At 46.5% G+C, this 22,369-nt stretch overlaps 1 protein-coding gene across 12 annotated transcripts in view; it reads right to left on the bottom strand.

The window, feature by feature from the left end:
• The window catches only part of TENM4 (teneurin transmembrane protein 4), a 720,654-nt gene that overhangs the window by 156,328 nt on the left and 541,957 nt on the right, over window positions 1–22,369 (bottom strand). For all 12 annotated transcript variants that reach the window (XM_084773614.1, XM_084773618.1, XM_084773619.1 and 9 more), the window contains 2 exons: window positions 18,419–18,633; window positions 17,415–17,625 (listed from right to left, as the gene is read on the bottom strand). In XM_084773614.1, coding sequence (XP_084629740.1) covers window positions 17,415–17,625; window positions 18,419–18,633 — 426 coding nt within the window. The remainder of the gene's footprint in view (window positions 1–17,414; window positions 17,626–18,418; window positions 18,634–22,369) is intronic.

Genomic DNA, 22,369 nt, shown 5'->3' with positions numbered 1-22,369 from the left:
ACATGTTTTCTGACACTTCTACCAACGTAGACTCCCATCCTCACTGTCTTTTCTGGTTCTCCCTCCACCTGTTAAAAGCTGGTCATCCTTTGGCATCTGTTTGAAGCCCTCTCTCTCTTCTCCCCACTCGGTGCAGATGCCACGCCCTCCGCATCCCCATTCTGACTAGGTTAGCACTCCTTGCTAACATATCCCTAGACCCCTCGCTTTCCCTTCCTGGGTCACCATGCCATGTCACCTATCAAAGCTCGGCTTCCTTGGTAGACTTTGAGATCCTCCAGGGCAGAGTGCATTGGGCCTCATCACTACACATACACACATACACACATACACACACACACACACACACACACACACACACATGCATACACACACACATACACACACACATGCATACACACACACACACACACACACACGACTGCATGCTAACAATGACATATGAATGAACAAATAATGAGTACAGCAAGGAAGAGCATAGCATCTGAAAAAAGTCTTTTTCACGCAGGTGCCTGCGGTGATCATGTCTGTCAAAAAGCATTACGCTTAAGAGCCTTAATTTTTCCAAACCTTACCTGCTCCAGCTATGAAATATGGACAATAATCCCAGTACTGTCCTACTTTCCTGTGTTGTGAAGATTAAAACAAAAAAACAAAAATGAAAACACGATGTCACTGTTCAGTAAGCCTCTGCCCTCTGTACAAGGCAAGGGATTACTACTGTCATGTGAAGTGTACTACACAGCAAATTCTAGCCTGTTTGGGGCATGGATGATGCAGGAAACAGAACAGCAGGCTCAGGTTTTCACATCTTAGGATTCTCTAAAATAGATTCGCTTTTGTAAAGTGAATCCCCACTAAGCCTTCTCCGTGTTCTGTAACAGCAGGCGCAGGCTCTGGAGACCACCTGGGGGCTTGGCTTTCACCTCAGGCAAAGCTGGTTTAGAAAGAAGGTAAGCCTCAGGACCGTGGCTTTACTTTAATGCAATTCATTAAGAAGCAACTGAAACAACTGACACCAGGAAAATATTTCATATTTTACACACACACACACACACACACACACACACACATACACACACACACACACACACACACACACACACACACACACACACACACACACACACACCCCATAGTACCTAGCCTACAGCTTTTTTCCTGGTCCTCTGGATGTCCACTTAATCCCGCACCAAGTGTGAAGAGGAGGAGCTTTTAGAAAGTCCCAGTTGTTGGAGGTCTCTGGGTAACAAAACTTTCCTTCCTCATACATCCTGTCAGGGGGACTCACCTCAGAGTAGAGGCAACCTGCATCCTGCCTGAGCAGCCCATGGACTTGATGCAGTAACTTGGTCACCACGGCAGGGAACATGCAGTGGGAGAAAGTAGTGGTCTCAGAGTTGACAGGTATGAGTTCAAGTCCAGACTTCCCCTCAGAATTGGGCAAACTAATCCTTATCAACAGATATGTTTATATGGTTCTTGTTTTTGGTTTTTGGAGACAGGGTCTCCCTGTGTACCCTTGGCTGTCCTGGACTCGCTCTGCAGACCAGGCTGGCCTCGAATTTACAGAGATCCTCCTGCCTCTGCCTCCCGAGTACTGGGATTAAAGGCATGCGCCACCACTGCTTGGCCAGATATATTTATATTGTAAACATCACATCTATGCCCTACTTTTGGGGCTAAAAATTATAAGCAGTTCTCTGTGTTTTAGACTTTTCATAAGACTTTTAATGGCCATTTAATGTTCAGTAAATGGATATACCATGGTCTACTTCAATGGTTTCTTTTCATTATTGGGCCTTTGGATTGTTTCCAAATTTTCACATTTGTAAATAAGGCTGTGGTGAGGAGGCAGCCTTTTCTAGTTATGGATGTATTCCTTTATGGGAGACTCTCAGAAGTTCACCATTTTTTAATGGTTTGATACAACTAGCCAACTTGTTTCCCCAAAGGGCTGTCGTAATTTACAACGCAGCTAGAAGCGGTCGCAGGTGGACTGGTATAAGTGATTCTAACTCACAAGGCTAGAAGTTGATACGCCATTACTTCAGCTTGTACTTGATTACTAGTCAGGGGAAGCATACTTGATGTATGTTCCTCTCAACCATTCATTTCTTCTACAAATACACTTTAGCCATTTTCTTAAAATAATGTGCTGTAAATGAGCTTTAATATTATATGTATATATGCATGCATATATACATGCATTTGACCCTTGGTCTCCATATTTACTGCAAGCATCTCGCCAATGTAATTGTTCTCTTCTAATTTTGATAAGATATGGAAATAAATTTCAAATATTTATATAAACATTTGACAGCCTTTTCCTTTGTGATTTCATATGTGTGTGTGTGTATGAGAGAGAGAGAGAGAGAGAGAGAGAGAGAGAGAGAGAGAGAGAGAGAGAGAGAGAGAGAGTATGTGTGTATGTTGTGTATACATATTTGGCTTTTTGAGACAGGGTTTCTCTCTGTAGCCCTGGCTGTCCTAGAATTCACTATGTAGAGCAGGCTGGCCTTGAACTCAGAGATCCACCTGGCTCTGGCTCCCGAGTGCTGGCATTAAAGGCATGTACCACCAATGCCTGGCTTCTTCAATAAATTTTAAAGCTTAAAAGCCCTTCTTTGGGCCAGAGACAAGCGGATGTTGCATTCTACCATTTCTAGGATTGACTTTCAAGCATTTTCCTCTTTTGTCCATCTGAAAATTTTTTGGGCATACAGTAAGAGCTGAAGTCTGAATCTGAGGCTAAAAATTCAAAATTTTTTGGAGGTCATGCAGATAAGTTTGTTTTGTTTGTTGTTCTGTTTAAAAGTGCTTTGATTTTAGTATTTTAAATTGTGTGTGTGTGGGGGGATATATGCATGTTTGGGTATATGCCTCAGATCCCTAGGAGCTGGGGTTATGGGTGAATTGTCCTGGTTACTGGAACCAAACTCAGGTCCTTTGCAAGTGGAATAAGCACCTTAACTGATGAACTGTCTCTCTGGCTCCTGATTTGTTTTGTTTTGTTTTGTTTGAGTCAGGGCCTCCTTTACCCCTGGCTGGCCTCAGACTTGCTATGCAGGTGAGGACAGCCTTGAATTCTGCTCCTCCCACCTTTGACAGGTTCCAGAGGGACACTGAGTCAGACAGACGGTAATGGTTCCATAAGGAGTCAGTGCCATGGGCAGACAGACAAATAACATAACAGTAGGGGCTCTGAGGAGAATTAAGGTCTCACCATCAGAGATGGCAAAATGGTGGGAGAGTAGGGGTGTGTGTGTGGGGGCACGGTTGGGGGAATGGGGGGTGGTGCTCCAAAGAGAGAAAATCAGGGCCCATGTGGTACAAGTGGGGGGTCTCCTCTTCTACCTCTTTGATGATGGGCGTTGTTACATTCTTACAGCCTCTGCCTCCCGAATGCTGCTCTTACAGACATGAGCTACCACACCTGGGTTATGTAGTACTGGGGACTGAACCCCGGGCTTCATGCTTGCCCGGAGAGCATTCTAACAAGCGAACAACATCTCCAGCCCCTACTTTCACGAGGGAACCATAAGCAGATAGTTTTCTGAAAATCTGTCTTGTAAATGTTGGGCCAATGCTGTGGGTTATAAAACTACTTTGTGCCCATCAGCAGCCTTTGGTTTAAGCTCATGTTTTTCCATTAGTATTATTGACGACACCATCTCTTCTCTACTCACTTGAGACTCCTGCTTTTCAGGTGTTAATTTCTTAACATACTATTGGTACTATTTCTCGGCAGTTTTAAGCCATCCATCAGCTTGGCTCATACTGTCTTTTAATTGTTGTTGATGTACGATGTGGTGAGATCTTTAACGTGGGCTACCATTACTACTCTTCCTTTGGGGAGCTCGTCTGTGTTTTCATCTGTCTACTATTCCAGATGAAGTCTTAAGCTGTTCTGCCAGATCTCTACAGCTTCCTTTAGGTTTCTCTTGGGCATTCTGTCAAACCTACAAATTGTCATCTCAGAAAATTTCAACCTTCCTAGTCCAGGGACATGCTACATGTCCTCATTATTCAAATCTTGTTTTACATTGCTCAGTGAAACTTTGCAGTTTTATTGAACAGGTCTTACCCAGTTCTCATTAAGATGACATATTAATACTTATTAATTTTCTTGAGTAGGACATTTTTAGTACATTGCCCAAGTGGTTTTCAGATCTTTTCAAAATACTTTGCCTTTGGAAACGCTATCTGTACCTCAGTTACAAGTTTGCGCTCCTTTCTAAAAATTATAGTTTTTTTTTAAATTAGTGGTGTGTGTGAATGTGTGTGTGTGTGTGTGTGTGTGTGTGTGTGTGTGGTGTGTATTTGTGAGCATGCATGCATGCACACAGACATGCTTTTTACAAATATAAACACATCCCTCACAAAAATAATAACTTTGCTGATGACACAAGCTCATGATGAGTATTCAAATGAATTGATGTACATCCACTATGTTCAGGGTAATATTTGGCAACAGGAAAAGCTCTACACATTTTCTTTTTTGACCAGTCAAAAGAGCGATAGTGGTGACAATCAATCCCCTTGAATGCATGCTTTCTAAGGAGTGCCTTGCACTTACAGGCTTGCAAAATGCAAGTTCCATTTGTAACCAATACTACGCTGGCCCTCCTGCTTTGGTGCATGTGGCCATTTCTCATGTTTTCAAACCACACAGTCCATTTCTTGCACCCCGAAGGGATTCTTTTGACCTATGACACCCGATGGAAATAAAAAGTCAAGCTGACATGTAATATGAGCCAGGACTGAAACAAACTGTGCTTCCATTAGCCTGGAACATGAGTGTGCTCAGATAAAGGCAGGAGGAGGCAGCGGCGGCTCAAACTTAAAACAGATGTGCAGGCAGCTGTGGCTCTCACTTTCCTATTGCCCTTCACGTAACACTCATGATCCTGTCACTGACACAGAATGTCCAGTGCTCTGTTAAAGCTCCAGGAACCAACTCAACCCTTTGTCAAAGTTGCTACCACTGAACTGTGGCTTGATTTTGAAGGAGCCGTTGCCCCCATGTAGTGGTCCTGGGGACTCGTTCTTTGGCATGGGAAGGGTGCTAGAGAGTGGTGAAGCTCAGTCCATGCCTGTGTGTCTTTCTTATGTGGTGGGAAGGAGATGAGGACCAGAGAAACAGATGCTCACATGCCAGGGGGAGGTGTAGATCAGGAATTCTTCAATTAGACCTGCTCGGACTCAGTTCAAATCCTACCACTGTTCCTGTTTAATGCTGCTCGGAGCAAGTGTGTTCGTTTCTCTGACCATGGTTTCTTCATCATTAAGGGAAAAAGAAGTCTGAGACTTCATCAACTTAGGAAGTCTGTGAGTATCACTTCATGCTTCCTGGGACCTGGCGAACTCAGGAAGCATTGGTGACTGTCTCAATAATAGCCACACCTATTCTTATGGGCCAGGCATGATTCTGAGTGGTTTTAAATATCAGTTTATTTCTCTTCATCATTCCCCTCAAGAGGTAGGTCCTGGCATCAGTTTTCAGATGAGGAAACTGGGCACCGAGGGGTTACGCGTCTCATCCAAGGTCACACTGCTAATACATAGCCAAGACTGCACACAAACACAACCACTCCCATTCACTGCCTAACTACTAAAGCCCCAGTTTCCACTGTCCCTTTGCATGATAGATAATTGACCCCCAGCACCAACACTGAGGCAGTTTTACACAAAAGGGAACTTAAGCAGAGTGGCTGTCCTTAAAGGCCAGGCCATGTCTAGAAAGTTCCACGACCCAGTGATAAGATGAAGCTAGCCCCTTATCTTCCTCTCCTGTGCCCTCAGGCCTGTTTTTCCCTCAGCGCCTCCCTGTGTTCCCCCTCCCACCCTCTCCGCCTGAGCCGCCCTCTCCTCCATAAGTCATCTCCAGGGTCTCCAGCTTTCTTCCCTGGCTTCCTTCCTGTTACTGACAACACCTTCAGGGCTCCCCTCACCTCACAGAAACTTTTCTGTCAACCTGCCTCCTCCTCCTCCTCCTCCTCCTTCTCCTCCTCCTCAGGTTACGCCCATCTGTCTCTCCCGCCTGCTCTGTCTAGAAAGAACTGTTTCCATTCCGCCCTGTTCCTTCCTGAACTCATGGTGACCCTGCTTCTGCTGGCAGCCTGCACCAGAGGTGGAAGCTGCTCCCACAGAGGCCTCCCCGTTGACCAACCCTGGCAGCTCCTGTGAGATGGGCTCTCCCTGACTTCCCTGGGTTTAACCTCTCCAGACGTCTTCCCCTCCTTGCCTCTGGATGTGGGGATCGCACCTTTAACCCACCTCACTTCCCGTTCTAACAATCTCCTTAGCTAGTCCATCCTCTACCTCCTCACACTTCCATGGGCAGCTCTCTTGGAGCTCTATCTCCAGCTCACCCCTATCCCCAAGTACGAAAGGGTACCCGTCAGCAGCTAACATCTACTCTGAAAGTCTGTTAGCAGGACAACTCTTAACATGAAAGTACATCTTCATAGTTCTTCCTGGCATCATTCATTCATTCATTCATTCATTCATTCATTCATTCATTCTCCCTAACCTCCATCCCTGTGTTCATCCATGTGGAGGTCATAAGACAACCTTGGCTGTAATTCCTCAAGTGTTGTCCACCTTGTTTTATGAGGTAAGCTGTCTCCTTGGCCTAGGCTAGGCTGGATGTTCACAAACCCCAGAGGCCTGCCTGCCTCTGCCTCCTCGGTGCTAGGACTATAAATGCATGTCACTGCCCCTGACTTTTTTTTTTTTTTTTTTAACGTGGGTCTGGGCATCAAACTCAGGTTTGTTTGTTTGATTGTTTGTTTTTCAGCAACTGAGATATCTCTCTAGCTCTCATCCATCTGACCTTGAAAACGATACTTTGTGCTTCTACTTAACAGCTAAAATGCAAGTGGTCAAGAAAAACAGCTTACAGCATTCGAAGGTTCACTCTCTCCTCTATGAGAAGGTGACGACATTGCCCCAGTCCAGGCCTTCTCCTCTCTCAACCCTTTTGACCAGAGTCAGCCTTCAGGCGGTCTCCCCATGTCAGTCTGACAACCCAGCATCTCTGCATACGCCACTGTCTAAGGTCCACACAGGACACTCTGGGTGCCACAGTTTGGCCTAAAAAACACCTTGCACTCTCTACTGTCTTCAAAATACGAATTCCTAGCTGGTCTACAAAGTCTCTCCCAGGTAGCCCTGACTTTATTTTCTTCTTCTCTGGGTGTCCACATCCTCATGTTACTATTCTTTTCCCTCTCAGACTCCTAGACACACTAGGTGTCTTACCCAAAGATCTAAGTGGGGGAAAAAAGAAGGTGGTACAGACAGCAGGGGCACTGCTGTTTTCTGTGGCATCAGTTGTCTGCCTTCAACTGAGGACGGCTAGTATACAGCAGAAGACGATTAAAAATGCCTTGCATTGACATGGAACTGTATATATGTGAGGTAAAATAGAGAAAAATGATAACTGAGGATTTGTTCTCTCCACATACCGTGCAGTGCTCGACAAAGAGAATTTGCATATCACATCACTAACCTCCTATTTGTGGTGAGGACATTAGAATATGTTGAGAGAGGACTCACTTTCAATAACTTTAATTACAACACACTTTGGTAAGTGTTCTAGTAGTCATTGGTTATTGTTAATTGCTGTTGCCTAATTTATACATTAAGCTCTATCATAGTCATGTGTGTGTGTGTGTGTGTGTGTGTGTGTGTGTGTGTGCATACAGAGTTTGTTTCAGACACCCGCTGGGGGCTTGGGGCATGCCCTCCACACATAGACACTACTATACTCTTTTTCTGGGCTTCCACCTCTGCTCTGGCCCTGAGTTGTTAAAAATATTTACCCAGCGCTTCCCAGCACACTCAGTATTCCTCACAGTGGCCCTTTGTTCCTCAGAGCCCCGCCTACAGCCTTGGCAGTGGGGACAGCCCTCCTTCCTATGCCCACAAGAACTCCCAGGGGCCTCTCTGTTCCTGCAGACCTCATTATGGTGTAATCACTCGTGAAAGGGTCAGTTCTCCCACTTGAGTGTTGGTTCTTTGAGGGAGAGAGGCTCGTTTTAGTCACTGCTAAGTCTCCAGCACTTAGCCAAGCAGATACTCAGCAAATGAATACAAATGAAAACAAATAAGAAGATCCTGGCGCTTTGACAGCATTAGAGACTCTGGTGTCGGCTTTCATAGGAGAGTTTGGTGAGATGAGAGTTAGGAAAAACCCTGCACCTTTAAGACAGCCCCCCCACCCCCCGCACACCCTACCACCCTGACGACCCCCTTCCAACACTACCCCCCCCCCCCACACACACACATAGCAGCTAGAATTCAACTTGGCTCTGGCTGAGATTCAAGCCTTTGCTCTTCCTCTGGACCACACCATCTCTCTCCAGACACAGCTCGGCTGCAGCTTTATTTCCGGATGCTTTCACTAGTCACCACCCATGCCTGTCCCAGCAGAGCCTCTTCTCCTGAAGCTGGGGTACCCAAGAGGTGTTAGAAAGCAAAGGGCCATCCATACGTTTTTGTCAGTATCATCATGAAAGGAAAGAGCAAAGGTACCGATGGCTCTCACAGCTGATGTGCTGGCATCTCTTTTAGGCAAGAGAAGCAGCTTATAAGTGACTGACAGAGAAAAGAGATAACAGAAAACTCAGACATCAGTTGCAAAACTCAAACTGCTGCTGACAAAATCTTTTCCATGGGCGACATTCATCTGATTGGAGAGTGAGAAGAGAGAGTCTTTCAACGGGGTGAGGCCCAGGTTGGGAGTGCTCTCTCAGCCAGGAAAATGAACTTCACTAGCATCCTGTGTGTCTGGGAGGCACGGAAGCCATAATCTTTAAAAGCACTTCTGACTTCATGATGCACTGTGACTGCCTAAGGACACACGGATGTGACCAGGTAGAAACTCAGATATAGATCCAGCCATTGGTGCACAAGAAAGAGTGTACAGGCTGGATTGCTAGCTTATCTATGAGTCCTTGGTTAGTAATAACGTTGAGCCTCAAAATTTTCACCTTATAACACAGAAACAGACAGAGTCTAACTCCCAGGCTGTTCAGAAACAGATAACGTACTAAGTCCAGGCCCAGGCTCCACCACATGGTGCTACAGTTACGATCCTGAGTGAGTAATGTGGCCTCACTGAGTAAGTCTCAGTTTCCCCATCTTAACATTGGGAATCCAATATCAAGGAAGGATTCCGGCATCACATAGCTTCACCGTGCATGGAGTCTTGGAGCACCGGGGCTCTTTCTGCTGAACATCCCTCGGTATATTTTCCTAGTCACTACCCTTGCAACTCTGACCCTCAAAGCTCCTTTGCCAGCTGCACAGCTTCACTCCCTCCCCAAAATAGACCCTTCCCCCCTCTTCTCTCTTCCTGTTTTAGCCTCCACCCTTAGAAAATGCTATCCTAACTCCAGAGGCTGGCCCGCTGTCTCCAAGGCTTGGACGTGGATCCACTCGACTCACTTATCTCCACTTCGGGCTCAGACTTGCCCTGCGCAGGTCACAGGAAGATCCTTCCCAGACTTCTTAGCACCCGTAACTCGATGAAACTTTTAAATATGTGTATCAGATTAACCCAAAGTCCTGCAGTGGCTTCCTTTAGGATGTGTTGAAAAATAAAAGTTTGCCCATGGCCCTTGAAGACCCTCCCTGATGGGCTCCTGGCTGCCACTCCAGCCATCCCAGATCCATCAGCCCCTTGAAGCGCTTATTCCTCAAAACCCATCCTGTTCCTCCTCAAGCTTTACATCGCTTTTCCTCCAGCTCTGCTCTTCATAGCTCCTGCCATAATTGACCCCACCCCTCCCTCAGTCTAGCTCAGGCCTCATGGGTGTTTTCCGGGGGAGCATCCTTGTTTCTTATCCCAGTGCACATTGGCTATTTGTGGTCATGGATCTTTACATAGATGTGATATGTAGAGCTCATGATTATACTTCAATATGAGGAGTTTAAACATATCTACAGATTCTAACAGGGCATGGAACATGGTTATTTTATGTACACAGACATGGAATGCCTATTCGGGCTGTAGCTAGTAAAAAAAGGCAATCAGGAACCACTGGGTGGATAAATGAATAGAGAAAATGATATTGTATCAGTCTGTTTTGCAATCCGGTCTTTGCTGTTTTGCCTCTGAGACTGCTGACCATTCTCCTTAAAATATCACATGAAGGACACAGTGTTTGGTTCTCTGGGTGCTGTGAAGAAACTGAGTGAAGTCCTTTGCCCTCTCCCTCAGTTATCCATGCAGCACGTCCTTTTCCTTAGCTTAATCTCACTTGATTCCCCTGGAATCACTTCCAAGGTCAAGTCCTAGGCTGCCTCATAGTTGGACCTAAGCTTTGGGTTAGTTTCCCACAGGCCAAGGGCTCCCGGCTGGTGTTTGTGGAACAAACACAAAGGATGGGATCTGAGGCAGACACTGCTGGCTGCTTACTCCCCTTGTTTCTGGGAACCTAGTTTTGGTTGAAGAGACAATATAGCAAGCTAAAATTGTTCCATTCCAGGCCCAAATATCCAGGAAACACAACTTAATACATGCTTTAGGGGAAAATCCTGCTTTCTTTCCTTGTTCTTCTTTCTTCTTTTCCTCTTTCTCTTTTCTTTTATTCCTTAACATGGGAAAGTAAGCCCTGGCTCTTCTAGCTTATAGCATCCCTAGGCTTACTTCTTACTTTAGTAATGTGATCTGTGTGTGGTGTGTTTGTGTATGTGGTGTGTATGTGTATGGTGTGTGTGTGTTTGTGTGTGGTATGTATGGTGTGTTTGTGTATGTGTGGTGTGTGTGTGGTGTGTGTAGTATGTCTGTGTGTGTGTGGGTATCTGTGTCTGTGTGATGTGTGTGTGGTGTGCGTGTGTGTGTACATGTGTGTGTGGTGTGTCTGTGTGTGTGTGTGTGGTATGTGGTGTGTGTGTGTGCATGTGTGAGTGTGTGTGTGTAGCAGCTACCTTAAGACCATGAGGCAGCAAATATGAAAACAAAATTTCAGAGCAAGACTGTCAGAGCACAGGAGAATATTGTCCCCACGGTCCCCCATTGAACTCCTGGACACACCTGGGGTAGGAGTGACATGAAATGGCACCTGAGTATTGTTCTTCACACACTAGTCACATGTTCAAATCCTCCCTACACAGGCAGGGCCTTCTACTGCTGGGCAGCCACAGTGTTAGAAGGCTTAGGACATTCAGATGTCTGAGATAAGATACCCAGAGCAGCAGCAGGAGCTGGGCAGTGGGGAACAGGGGCAGCTACTGCGGGGCTAGTTTTCCAGTGCGCAGATGCAGCGTTCGGCTACTCCCAGCTCTTCCTCTGAATAGGGTCTTGGTCACGATCTCCAGCGTGTGCTGACTTGAGCTTTCCTTTGACCTCACTTTCATGCCACAGCTGGTCAGAATGACTCACTATATCAGGGGAGGTGAATGCACGGGGCACTGTTCCAAAGGAGTGGTTCCATTAGAAAGCCCACAAAGTACACCAATGCCATTTACAAGAAGGTTAATTTAGCATCATGAGAGCCAGATTCTTCTCTGCCCTCTTTCTACTGGGCAGTAGAGTGCAAAGGGAAGGGGCTGGGAGTGGTGATGACGGGCTTATTAAAGACTGAACACGGTCTCAATCACCTTTCTTGGTTTCTTCTTTGAGGCCCAGTAGCTGGTTTGTATACAAATTACTTTCTCACCAGATCCTAGCGAAAACAGTCAAAGACCGATGCCTGATAAGAAAAGGGAATTAAAGAAGCAGTAAAGGTCCAACAAGCTCTGGGTCATCATGCGGGAGGGGACCTGATTATGATGGCCTGAAGACAGGCAGAAATGTAGGCGTGGGAACCTAGTGTTCTTCAGAACAAAGAGCAACGGACTAGAGGAAACCAAGAGAGCCCACAGCTCGCACCACTGTGAGAATCCTTTGTCATCTCTGATGCCTGCCTCCCACCCCACCACCCCGCCCCATCCCCACCACCAGATCACAGCCTACAAACCCAGTAAACTCTCTGGACCACATAAATAAATGGCTCCTGTTCCAGGCCTCAGAGAAAGCCGTCTGGTTCTCATCACGTTATCTTCATTTGCAAAGTCCTATGTTGACTGCAGAGTTAACTCTCTGCTCAGGGTAGCAGTCAAGGCTGCCCTCTGTGACTCATTTGCCACATGTTCCAGTGGCACAGAACTGCTCTACCGACCGCGCAGCCAGCCCCAAGATTTCTATGGTGTGTGTGTGTGTGTGTGTGTGTGTGTGTGTGTGTGTGTGTGTGTGTTGTCTCCTGTGCATGTGCGGCACCCATGATGAACATATGGAGATCAGAGGGACAACCTGTAGGAGTCACTTCTTCTCTTTACACTGTGTAGGTCTCAGGGATTGAACTTAGGTTACCAGTTGGCAGCAACCATCCTACTAGTCCTCTATCTTATTTACATATGACTGGGCCACTCCTTCATTAAGGACCAGAATAAATGTTCCTCTAGCCCGGGAGCTGCTGGGATAGTCAGCAGGGCACTCCCTCCTCCTGTTCCTGCCTCCTGGCCCTTTGATCTGTGCCTCCAGGAATGACCTCTCTTGCCCTTTCCTTTGTCTCAGAGGCAGTTACTGTATAAACACCATCTCCATCAATCCAAGCCACGAGCTACTTTTTTTCCAGGGACACAGTGTGGAAAAGAAGCAAGGCTGGGTAATAATAAATGGGAAGCAAGCAGAAAGGACGATGGAAGCAAAGACAGGAGCTGGACCACTTGCAGTGCCTGGATGCAGAGCGGACTGATTGCCAGCGGCTGCCTGAGCATAAACAAGAGCATCCCTTCCTTCAGTTAGCACCAGGAAGACAGAGCATGTTCCTTCTACAGACTCCCACGGCCGGCACTTTCTAACAGCACTCCTCACTTCTCCATCTGGCCTTCTAAATCCACTGCGGGCCACCTCTGTCATTTTGCAGCTCGGGCTCACCTTGCAGCGGTGTCAGGTTGCTCTGTCCTTTTATGTTTCGGCACCAACCCAAATGAAATGATAAATTCCTTAGCTGGAGACTCAAAATACCACGCTGCTCACTTGTCAGGCCTCAGGGTGACAAGCCACCTCAGAAAGGTGTTCTCGTTTTTAAAGTTTTGGATACCGTAAGATTTTTTTTTTCACCATGGTCTTTTTAATGATTTCTCAAGAAAACTTCCTGGATAAATGTGAGGTTCTTACTGGTAATTGGAGGCAAGTTAACACGGGGGGAAGTTATGATCCATAGAACACAAACAGAAATAAAATATTAAACTGTATCCATGGCAAATGCGTGAGACTCCTGCACAGCGGAGACCTGGGGGGATTTAGAATTCAAGTTTCCATCTTAGCTTTGTCTGTACCTTTGGGCAAGTCATCTTAAGCATTCTTAATGTCAGCCTGCTCATCTGTAAAGTTACATTGAAGTTAAAACATCTCTTTCAAAGCTGGGGAGATGTATGGGCGAGTAAAGTGTTTACCTTGCATGGTCCAGGACCTGAGTTCAACTCCCAGAAGCAGCATAAAAATGCTTAGGTTAGTGGTACGCATAATCTCAATGCTGGGGCCTGATGACTAGTTAGCCCAACCTAAACAGGGAGTTCCCAGGCACAAAGAGGGTTGATAACATCCGAAGGACAACATCTAACAGTTTCCTTTGGCATCTACACACACACACACACACACACACACACACACACACACACACACACACACCTCTTGTCTAAGGCTGCTGTAAGTTACATAAGAGCAAAGCATGGTCTCCAATGCATGCTAGATGTGTTTTAGATATTTGATGAGTGAATGAACTGATGAACATATGGAAAACAAATTAAATATGACAGGTGAGGAGGGAACATACTAAAAAAAGAAGGAAAGCCTAAGCACTGCCGTGAGGCCGGTGTGAAATCACGCCTAGCTTTTCTTGTAGCATCCTTAAACCTCAACTTCCTCATTTGCAGTGGGGAGGGCCGCCTGCCTCCTCACGCAGCTACTGTAAGTCTTAAAAGACACATGTCAAAATCCTTTGCTTAGCCAGTGGACCTGTGATGTCATTAACACCTGCGGTCAGCAAGGCTGCCATCCCCACATGGGAGTCAAGGGTAGAAACAGTCCCCTCTGATGCTGAACCTCCCTGTGCTAGGGAAAGGTTGTTGCTTCAGAAGGCAGATGCCATATTTTATTCTAAAACTAGCTTGGTTTCAGTGGGAATGTGCACACGTGTGTATGTGCATGTGTGTGCATGCATACATGTGTGTGCATGCATACATGTGTGTGCCCTAGATCCAGTTCATTGAGAACTGTCAGCATCAGGTTCTCTGTGTGGAATTATTTGTAGATCCAGTTTGGAAAGTGCTTTTAGACATTTTTTCCAAGGCAAAAGATAAACTCATTTAATTTAGAGCCATCAGCTGGATTGCATTAAACGGAGGGAAAAGCAAAAACATACACAATGCAGCCATTTGTTAAACACAATTATTTCTGCCGTTACTTAATTACAAGCAGACGTAAATACCCTGCATTCTGACATCTCAGGTCTTCTTAAATTCTCGATCTGTGTTTCAGCAAGTAATGAAAGGAGGGTCATATTCCAGTTTGTGTGTTAAGCAAACCCAAGAGTTATAATTGTATATTGGGACCATAATGACTTTGCTAAAGCAAGACCTAAACTTTTAATTAACCTGCCAAGACAAATTAGAGCTCACAGCTCACAGGTAACGATCACAGACAGCTGAGACTCAATGCTGGGGACTCTTGGGAAAGAGGGATTAATAGCAACATCAGAATCAGTCTGTTTTTGTATTAAAGGGAAAAAAACCGGTGTTCATTACACAATCATTGTAGCTTGAAGGGAGGCAGACAGGTCAGAGAGACAGCGAGAGAAAACGGAAGAGAAAGGAAGTGAGCAGAGTACCTTAGCCGCTTCTCCCCGTGTAGCGGCACAACTTTCTACTGCTTTTTCTAATCCTCACAACAGGGACCGCAAACTACCTCTTTAAAAATTTTTTTCCAGATAGGGAAGGGTGGCCTGTCATTGATGATTCGAGAAGTGACATGGAAGCTCAAGAGAAGAGAAGAATAGGGAGGCCGCTCCATGGGGTGTTTTTGGAGCCTTGTTAGCAGAAAGAAAACCTGGGCTGTCTATCTGCTCAGTTAGACTTTCTGAAGAAAGGACCAGGGATCGGAACTTCTTCTCCATGCCTCAGCTGATTCCTTTGTCCCAAAGCATTTGAGAAGGACCATGACCAGAACCCCTTGGTGTTTAGGACGGGCACAGCAGCAAGGGCTCTGCCGGGTACTGCTCTCCCAGACCCGCTGCAGCCGACTCTGCATTTATCCAAACCCTCAGGTAGTTCTTTGGTGCCTCGATGTGTAGGAAGCAGATACAGCCTACCTGCTCTAGCAGGCATGAAGGGGTTAAGGGACAGTGTTCACCATGCAGCTGAGAGGAGAGGAGCCAGGTTGAAAGGAGAGACCAAGGCCTTAGTTTGAAAGGTTCGCATACTCCGACAAGCTGAGGGTTGGCAACGGAACATCCCACTATTTCCTCACTGTTTTAAGATGCGGGTCCTAATTAAAATGGCTTTCTGTAGGGATTTAAATTAATAACCTTTTATACTTATACCCAGTTATTAAAACAGAAATCTGACTGTAAAGGCTTCCAGCTCTCTGTGGGCCGGATGCTGTGTGCCTCCTTGTGAACTGTACCCAGGAGTCAGGCTGAGACACCAGGGAACTCAGATGCCATGGGGCATGAAGATTGTGTCCCCAGATTAAAGCTACCATATCAAGAAAGACAATATGTAGTGACTTCTGCCGTGCGGAACTTGAAAAGTGAAGACAGCCTAGATGTTAGTGAGGCCTGAGCCCAGCCTCCAACGGCAGGAACTGGGAGCTGTAATACTGGTCTCCATGTCAGTAGTCACTACCAAGACACGGCTTCAGAGCCAAGGATCTTTTAAAATTAATTAACTAATTACTTTTTTTTGAGACAGGGTTTCTCTGTGTAGCCCTGGCTGTCCTAGAACTCAGTCTGTAGACCAGGCTGGCCTCAAACTTAGAGCTCTACCTGTCTCTGCCTCCCGAGTGCTGGGACTAAAGGGGTGTGCCACCGCTACCCAGCAAATTTATTTATTTTTATTTTATGTGCATTAATGTTTTGCCTGCATGTACATCTGTGTGATGGTGTTAGCTGCCCTGGAACTAGAGTTCTAAAGAGTTGTGAGCTGCCATGTGGGTGCTGGGCCTTCTGAGAAAGCCCTCAGTGCTCTTACGGCTGTGCTATCTTTCCAGCCTCAGGTTCCAGAATCTTAAGAAACCGACAGATGGAAAAGAATAAGTGGTTGGTATGATGTTAAAAGCCAAGTTCATGGTAGAGCTTCTGGACTAAGCCTATTTTCCACCACACCACACCACACAAGAAACTGCTCAAGAGGGAAACCGATAGCATGGTAACTGCCAAGACCAGAGCTGCCAAGGGTCCTGCTGAGAGGAACCTGAACAGAGAAAAGGTCAGACTCCTGCTTAGTCCAAACCAACCAAGGAGACTCAGTCAGTGTGCACTGTGGAGACTACAGCTCCTGTCAAGGACAACACAGAGGGACATCTCCTTCCTCAACACCAGCTGTTGGATGCCCACCCTTCCTTCTTTGTCATAGAAGATTCTGCCTCAATACGAAAGGCAAAACTGCAAATAAGGGGGCATTGGGCTGAAAATAACTACCGTTGTCATTTAGGAGGGAGACTTGGGGTCTTTGAAGAGTGTTGCAAACCTACTGCCAAATCGAAACATTTTCCTTCAACTCCATTTCCCTTGCCAGAGAGACTCCCAGCCAGGGCCAAGTGCTTTCAGCTGCATCCTAAAGTACCCACTAGGCAGGCAATTCACCTGTCCAGGAGCCGGGTCCATGGAGCTGAGTTCTCGATACCATGGCTCACTCTGTGTCAGAGAACAGCACATGCCTGCTCTCAGGAGACCCCAGTGCTCCTGCAGACTGCTCTTCCGGGCCCTCGCTCTGCTGTTTTTGCCTTCTCTTCTAGTCTTCTAGCCAGTCTCTTCTTTTCTCATCTGCCAGCGTTTGCCGATTTCAAAAGTAAAAGGCAAACCCAACCAAAACCAGAGGCCCAGAAGACAAATTAGCCAGTTGAACTAGGTGAGACTTTAAAGACAGGAGGGAGGCAAGTGGCCACGAGGGCGATGTGTCCTCTGTGTGGCCTGCCATCCAGGGTGCCTATCGGAATGTCAGTTTTGCCTCCTAGTTCTTGAGAGGCAGCTGGTGGTCCACACATCACCCTTACCCGGCAAGTCCACTTGGGCTGACCTTGCAGGTTCTGCGTGGCAGCTCTAGCTCTGGGCAAGAGCTATCACTATTCAGTTCCAACTCCTGAGTCCACCCTTCCTCTCATCCAAAGACACTAGCGGAGGGAGGGTGTGGCTGCTTACCGATGGCGGTGGTGAGAAAGGAGACCACTTCCGATTCCTTCCCATCATTGTAAAAGGCCAGGTGCCAGATTCCCGAATCCAGATACTGGATAAAACCGGTCTCGTGGCTAGATGGGGGACCAGTGCCCCGGGACTGGCGCTGGGGAACCTCAAGGCTCCTTGCCTCCTGGCTTAGGAGCCTTCTTCCATCCAGTAGCTCCACAAAGTCAAACTGAAGAGCAAAGAGAGCAAAGTTAGCAATGGACTGACGCCTCCACCTGCCAAGCTCCCTGCGGGATTCTTCTAGCGTGTCTAGGACGGATGGAAGAGAGTCAGAAAAAGGAAGCAAGGAGAGCAGACCAAACAAGCCCTCCCTAGATCTAGAGCCTTCATGGATGTAGCATACATAATGATTATTCATTGTCTTGCTTTGCTTTAATTTGGGGACATGCAATTCTTTCCCTGATTATGTACATACTAAGATAGCCATGGTGTCTTCAGTGGCAGGTGCCTTGGTAGAGGCTTTGTGATAACTGGAGGCTCGCAAGTATGGAAGGGAAACTTAGGGGTTTGAAGTGGGACAAGGCCACTGAGTGGGGATGGGTTAGTCATGAGCTAAACTGGATTAGCGCAAAATGCCATCTGTCAAACACAAGCCCTGATTGCCCCAGGACTGCTGGTTTGAAGCTCCAGAAAAACTCATCAGGCAGTGTTCACACCCCTAGGAGGGGTGAAGCCCTGCTTCCTCACTAGTAAGCCCCGAGCAGCTACCTAGCCAGGTCTTAGGAGATGGAAGGTATTTATCTTATCTCACATGAAGCTGAGGCTGTGATGTTTAGGACTGCACAGTGGTTCTTTTGTCACCAGAGTTCAGGCCCATCTAGTGCTCTGGGACCTGACCTTTGGTCAAATTCTGGAGCTAAAATGATCCGCATATGAGCCCAGAATGCATGAGAGATGTTTATGATTTTGATTACGTTAGCTCCAAAGCTGGTGAGGTCAGTGGGCGTGTGAGGTCCAGTTACCTGAGTATGGGAAGGAGGGAGGCCTTTTCTGCCGTAGATGCCAACCAGAGCTGCTTTCCCCAGCGACACATTGAACTTCAGATGTACAGGGTGGTCTATGAACACCTGAGATCTCCAGAACGTTCCAGGTGGAATCTTCTGGGAAGCCCGTCTCCCCACGTCGATTTCTCCAGAGTCTATGAAACTGTCCTCTGGAAAGAAACTACTTGGCTTTCCTACCAAGACATGGGGAAGGGAAGACAACAGCATTCTGGTCAGCCATACACAACAAGGAGCCAGCACCCCAATGTCCAGAACTCCACTCAACCTTTCACCCCAGAGGTCTGCAGCCAGCTGCCTGGCAGGCTCCCCATCTACCATGAGTAAGATAGTCTAGAATTTTCCCCCAATGATGCTCAAATTGTTCTGCTAAAAATAGTCATTCTTCCAAAGCAGTATGGGTTCCTCCCAAAGGACCATCTGTTTACTGCATAATGCCACAGCTTGTTAAGATATATTTTGATCCTAAAAATAAGCATTGGTGGTCACATGAGAATAACTTTGTGATTTTGTGAGTGTGTGTGTGTGTGTGTGTGTGTGTGTGTGTGTGTGTGTGTGTAAAAGGCTATATGATAAAGCAGAAAAGACAGAAGGGAGTGAGGTGTTGTCTCCCATTCAATTTCCAACCCTGTAGCAGGAGACATGATGGGAACGGAGGGAAGTATTTTATGTTCGTGTGAAAACTGGAAGCCATATCCTAAGCGTACGTGTGTGTGTGTGTGTGTGTGTGTGTGTGTGTGTGTGTGTGTGTGTGTTAGAAGAGCACCATGGATTGACAATGATGAGGAAGGGGGTGCTTAAGAAAGGAGGAAACATGTCTGAAAGTGCTGTGGCAGTTTGTGTGTGTGTGTGTGAGTGTGTGTGTGTGTGTGTCTGTGTGCGTGTGTGCGAAAGTGGTTAAAGGAACTTCTCAGGTCCACAGATGAAATCTATAGCATACTTAGAAATTGAACCCGGCCCAAGCCCTAGATCACAAGGGATGAAGGGCGCTCAGGAATGACATCTCTTGCTCTGCTCCACTGCCAATCAGCAGTGACTGCTTTTGGGGGGAAGCAACAAACCCCAAGAAGGAAGGCTACTTACCAAACTTCCTCTTCATAGTAATTAAACACACTTGTGTATGAACAAGATAAGCCCTAGCTTCCTGCCAGACATTAGCCTTCTTAAGGGTGGGGAGGAGGGGCAGGGACATTGGGAAGACCACCCTTAGGACCTCAAATCAAGTCAACAGGCGCCATTGTATTTGTCAGGAGTAAACATCCCTCCTATCCCCCCCAAACCCCCCCAGCCTGACCCCCCTCCCCCTCGCATCTTGGCTCGAAGGCTTTTCATGTGGTTAGAGATGCTCTAAGCTGTTCTAAGAGAACAAGAATCATTTGCAAAGAAAACACGTTTGTGGAACTTCTTATAAAAAGCATTTGGAGAGAAGACATTACGATGGCTTTCCCCCCTCAGCTTTGTAAGACTCCTTACAAAGCACATTTGATGCTGAAATGGAGCTTGGCAGGGCATTGTTGTAGTCATAAAATATTTTACTGTTTTAAATAATAAAATTCAATTTAAATGTTAAACTTCTCCATATGTTATCATTCCCTTATAAACTCCTAGGCAGAAACATCAGGTTTTTAACTTTAAACCATTAAATGTTATTTTAATTAAAAATGTGCCAACAAAAAAAAAAAGTTAAAATGCACGTTATCAATAAAAGCACCATGGATATTCTACCATTAACGCAAGAAAGAATTCGCATTTAATTCCTTATGGAAGGAATGTGCCCCAGACTTTTACCTAGAAAATGAAGACACACAAACCCCCACTTTGTGAGTCACGGAACTTCAAAGACAGAAGCACAACTCACAAAGCATTAGGATGGGAGAGAATTATTCACGTTCTTCTTTATCTGATTTGTGGGTTCCCAGGGCTGTAACCTTTTTATAGTGCAGGTACAAAGTTGTACACCCTCAGCTTTAAGTTCTCCCAGGGAGGCAGACCTAGGGGTGGGGGGAGGTGGGGCTTGTGAAACAAAAGCCTTCTGAACCTACCGCTTCTAGGAAGAGCTGAGAAAGCTGCATATGCCTGCTAATTCCGAAGGCTGCTTTCCTCTGAGAGAAGGGAGGAGTCGGAGCCAAGGGGGCTAGAGAACTGTCTGCACTCAGATGTTCCCTGTCTCAGAATAAATAATGGAAAACCAGTCCCTCACGTTAGCCAGCAGGGTTCCCTTCCTCCCTAGCAAAGAGGAAAGAAAGCACAGCAGAGGAGGCAGCCTTACAGCTCAAGGCTGGGCCCAGCAGCCTTACAGCTCAAGGCTGGGTCCAGCAGCCTTACAGCTCAAGGCTGGGTCCAGCAGCCTTACAGCTCAAGGCTGGGTCCAGCAGCCTTACAGCTCAAGGCTGGGTCCAGCAGCCTTACAGCTCAAGGCTGGGTCCAGCAGCCTTACAGCTCAGGCTGGGTCCAGCAGCCTTACAGCTCAGGCTGGGTCCACAAATTTAATCTCTTCAGAACTCAGGTAGGATTTTAAGGCAAGGGCATGTGTCTCTTGCCCAAATAACATGACAGAAGCGGGGGAGGGGTTCTTTCATAGTTCAAAGATGTGGGCCAGGTGCGAGGGAAATGTTGGCTCCACACTGGACCAATGGGTGTGGACTGGGGGCTGAGAGGGAAAGAATGGACTGGAAAGATAATCTGAGATTGCCAGGGCTGGGCTGGGGGCTAGAAGTGGGGGAAAAACTTCCTTCTTGCCTTAAGAAAATTCCATCCTTCCTTTGCCTGTCTTTCCAGATCATAAGATTTCTTCTTTGTAATTCTGAACACAAAGCCTGAGGACTAGAATTTTTTTTTTTAATGTTCCATTGCAAAAGCATACTACACCAGTGGTGGAAGAGAACAGAGAGAGGTTGGAGGTTGGTAGAGGGGAAACAGCCTGTGTATAAAATCCTTCTCTTCATGTGTATTCTGCAAGATACCAGATATTAGGAGGAGAAATAGTAGTGAAGGCAGAGGTTAATGAGTTCCAGCTGTGTCAAGTGCCTTCATTCACATCAGTTTTAGTTGATTCTCATGAAGAACATCTCTGCACCGAGGCTCTGCCTGCTTAACAAGCCAGTGGGAGATGAAGGCACTTGGGAAACCTCTTTACCTCTTAGAATATGGCTTCTCAGGGGATTAAATAAAGGAGTGATAGGTGAAAACTCTGAAGAGACACTCTCGGTGGTGTCGGGGTGCACTGACCCTCTCAAAGAGCAGCAACTCCAGTGGGGGCTCAATTCAGGGTAAATGTCAAGACTTAGCCAGCCAGACCCGAAGTCCAGTTAAGAACCTTGTGGTATGTCAGGGTATGAAAGTTGATCGTTTTTATTAATTAGGAAGCTGTAAGCAGGACTCAGTGTAGTCAGGGTCTAAAGGGACGCACACTAGGTGCTAGAGAGACCACTACTAGGTGTCTCTAGGTCTCACCCAACGGTACGGGAGACTTAGTTTAGACCTTATCCCTCCCCACAGCTGATTGTTTCACAGCATGGATTCCATTGATACGAATCTTTACCTTTGTAAATTTAGAAAGATTCAAGCTTTCTAGAGCAATGCTGCCCAAATATGCAATCATGCACATAATGAGTTGCTGGTCAGATAGCACCATCAAATGTGGAAGATTTGGAAGCATTGGAACGGCCATGCTTCCCAATCACAGTCTTTATTGTCCCGACCACACCCATCTAACTGGGGTCTGGATCTCCAATCATCTAGCAATGGCCCTACCTGCTTGTTGTTGTTCTTTTCGATGCAATAGATTGCACAAAGAATCCCTTAGTTTCCTTAGCAACTGTCTGAAATTTATTTGGTTAACAAAATAAGCTGTCCCATTTTGGAGAGACCAGTCGAGCCTGCATGCAGCAATTTGCATGGTTCAAACTGATG

The sequence above is a fragment of the Acomys minous genome (assembly GCF_964271855.1).
Source record: "Acomys minous genome assembly, chromosome: 2".
Taxonomy (NCBI): domain Eukaryota; kingdom Metazoa; phylum Chordata; class Mammalia; order Rodentia; family Muridae; genus Acomys; species Acomys minous.
Note: the sequence above shows the minus strand (reverse complement) of the source record. Positions and strands in the feature narration are given on the sequence as shown.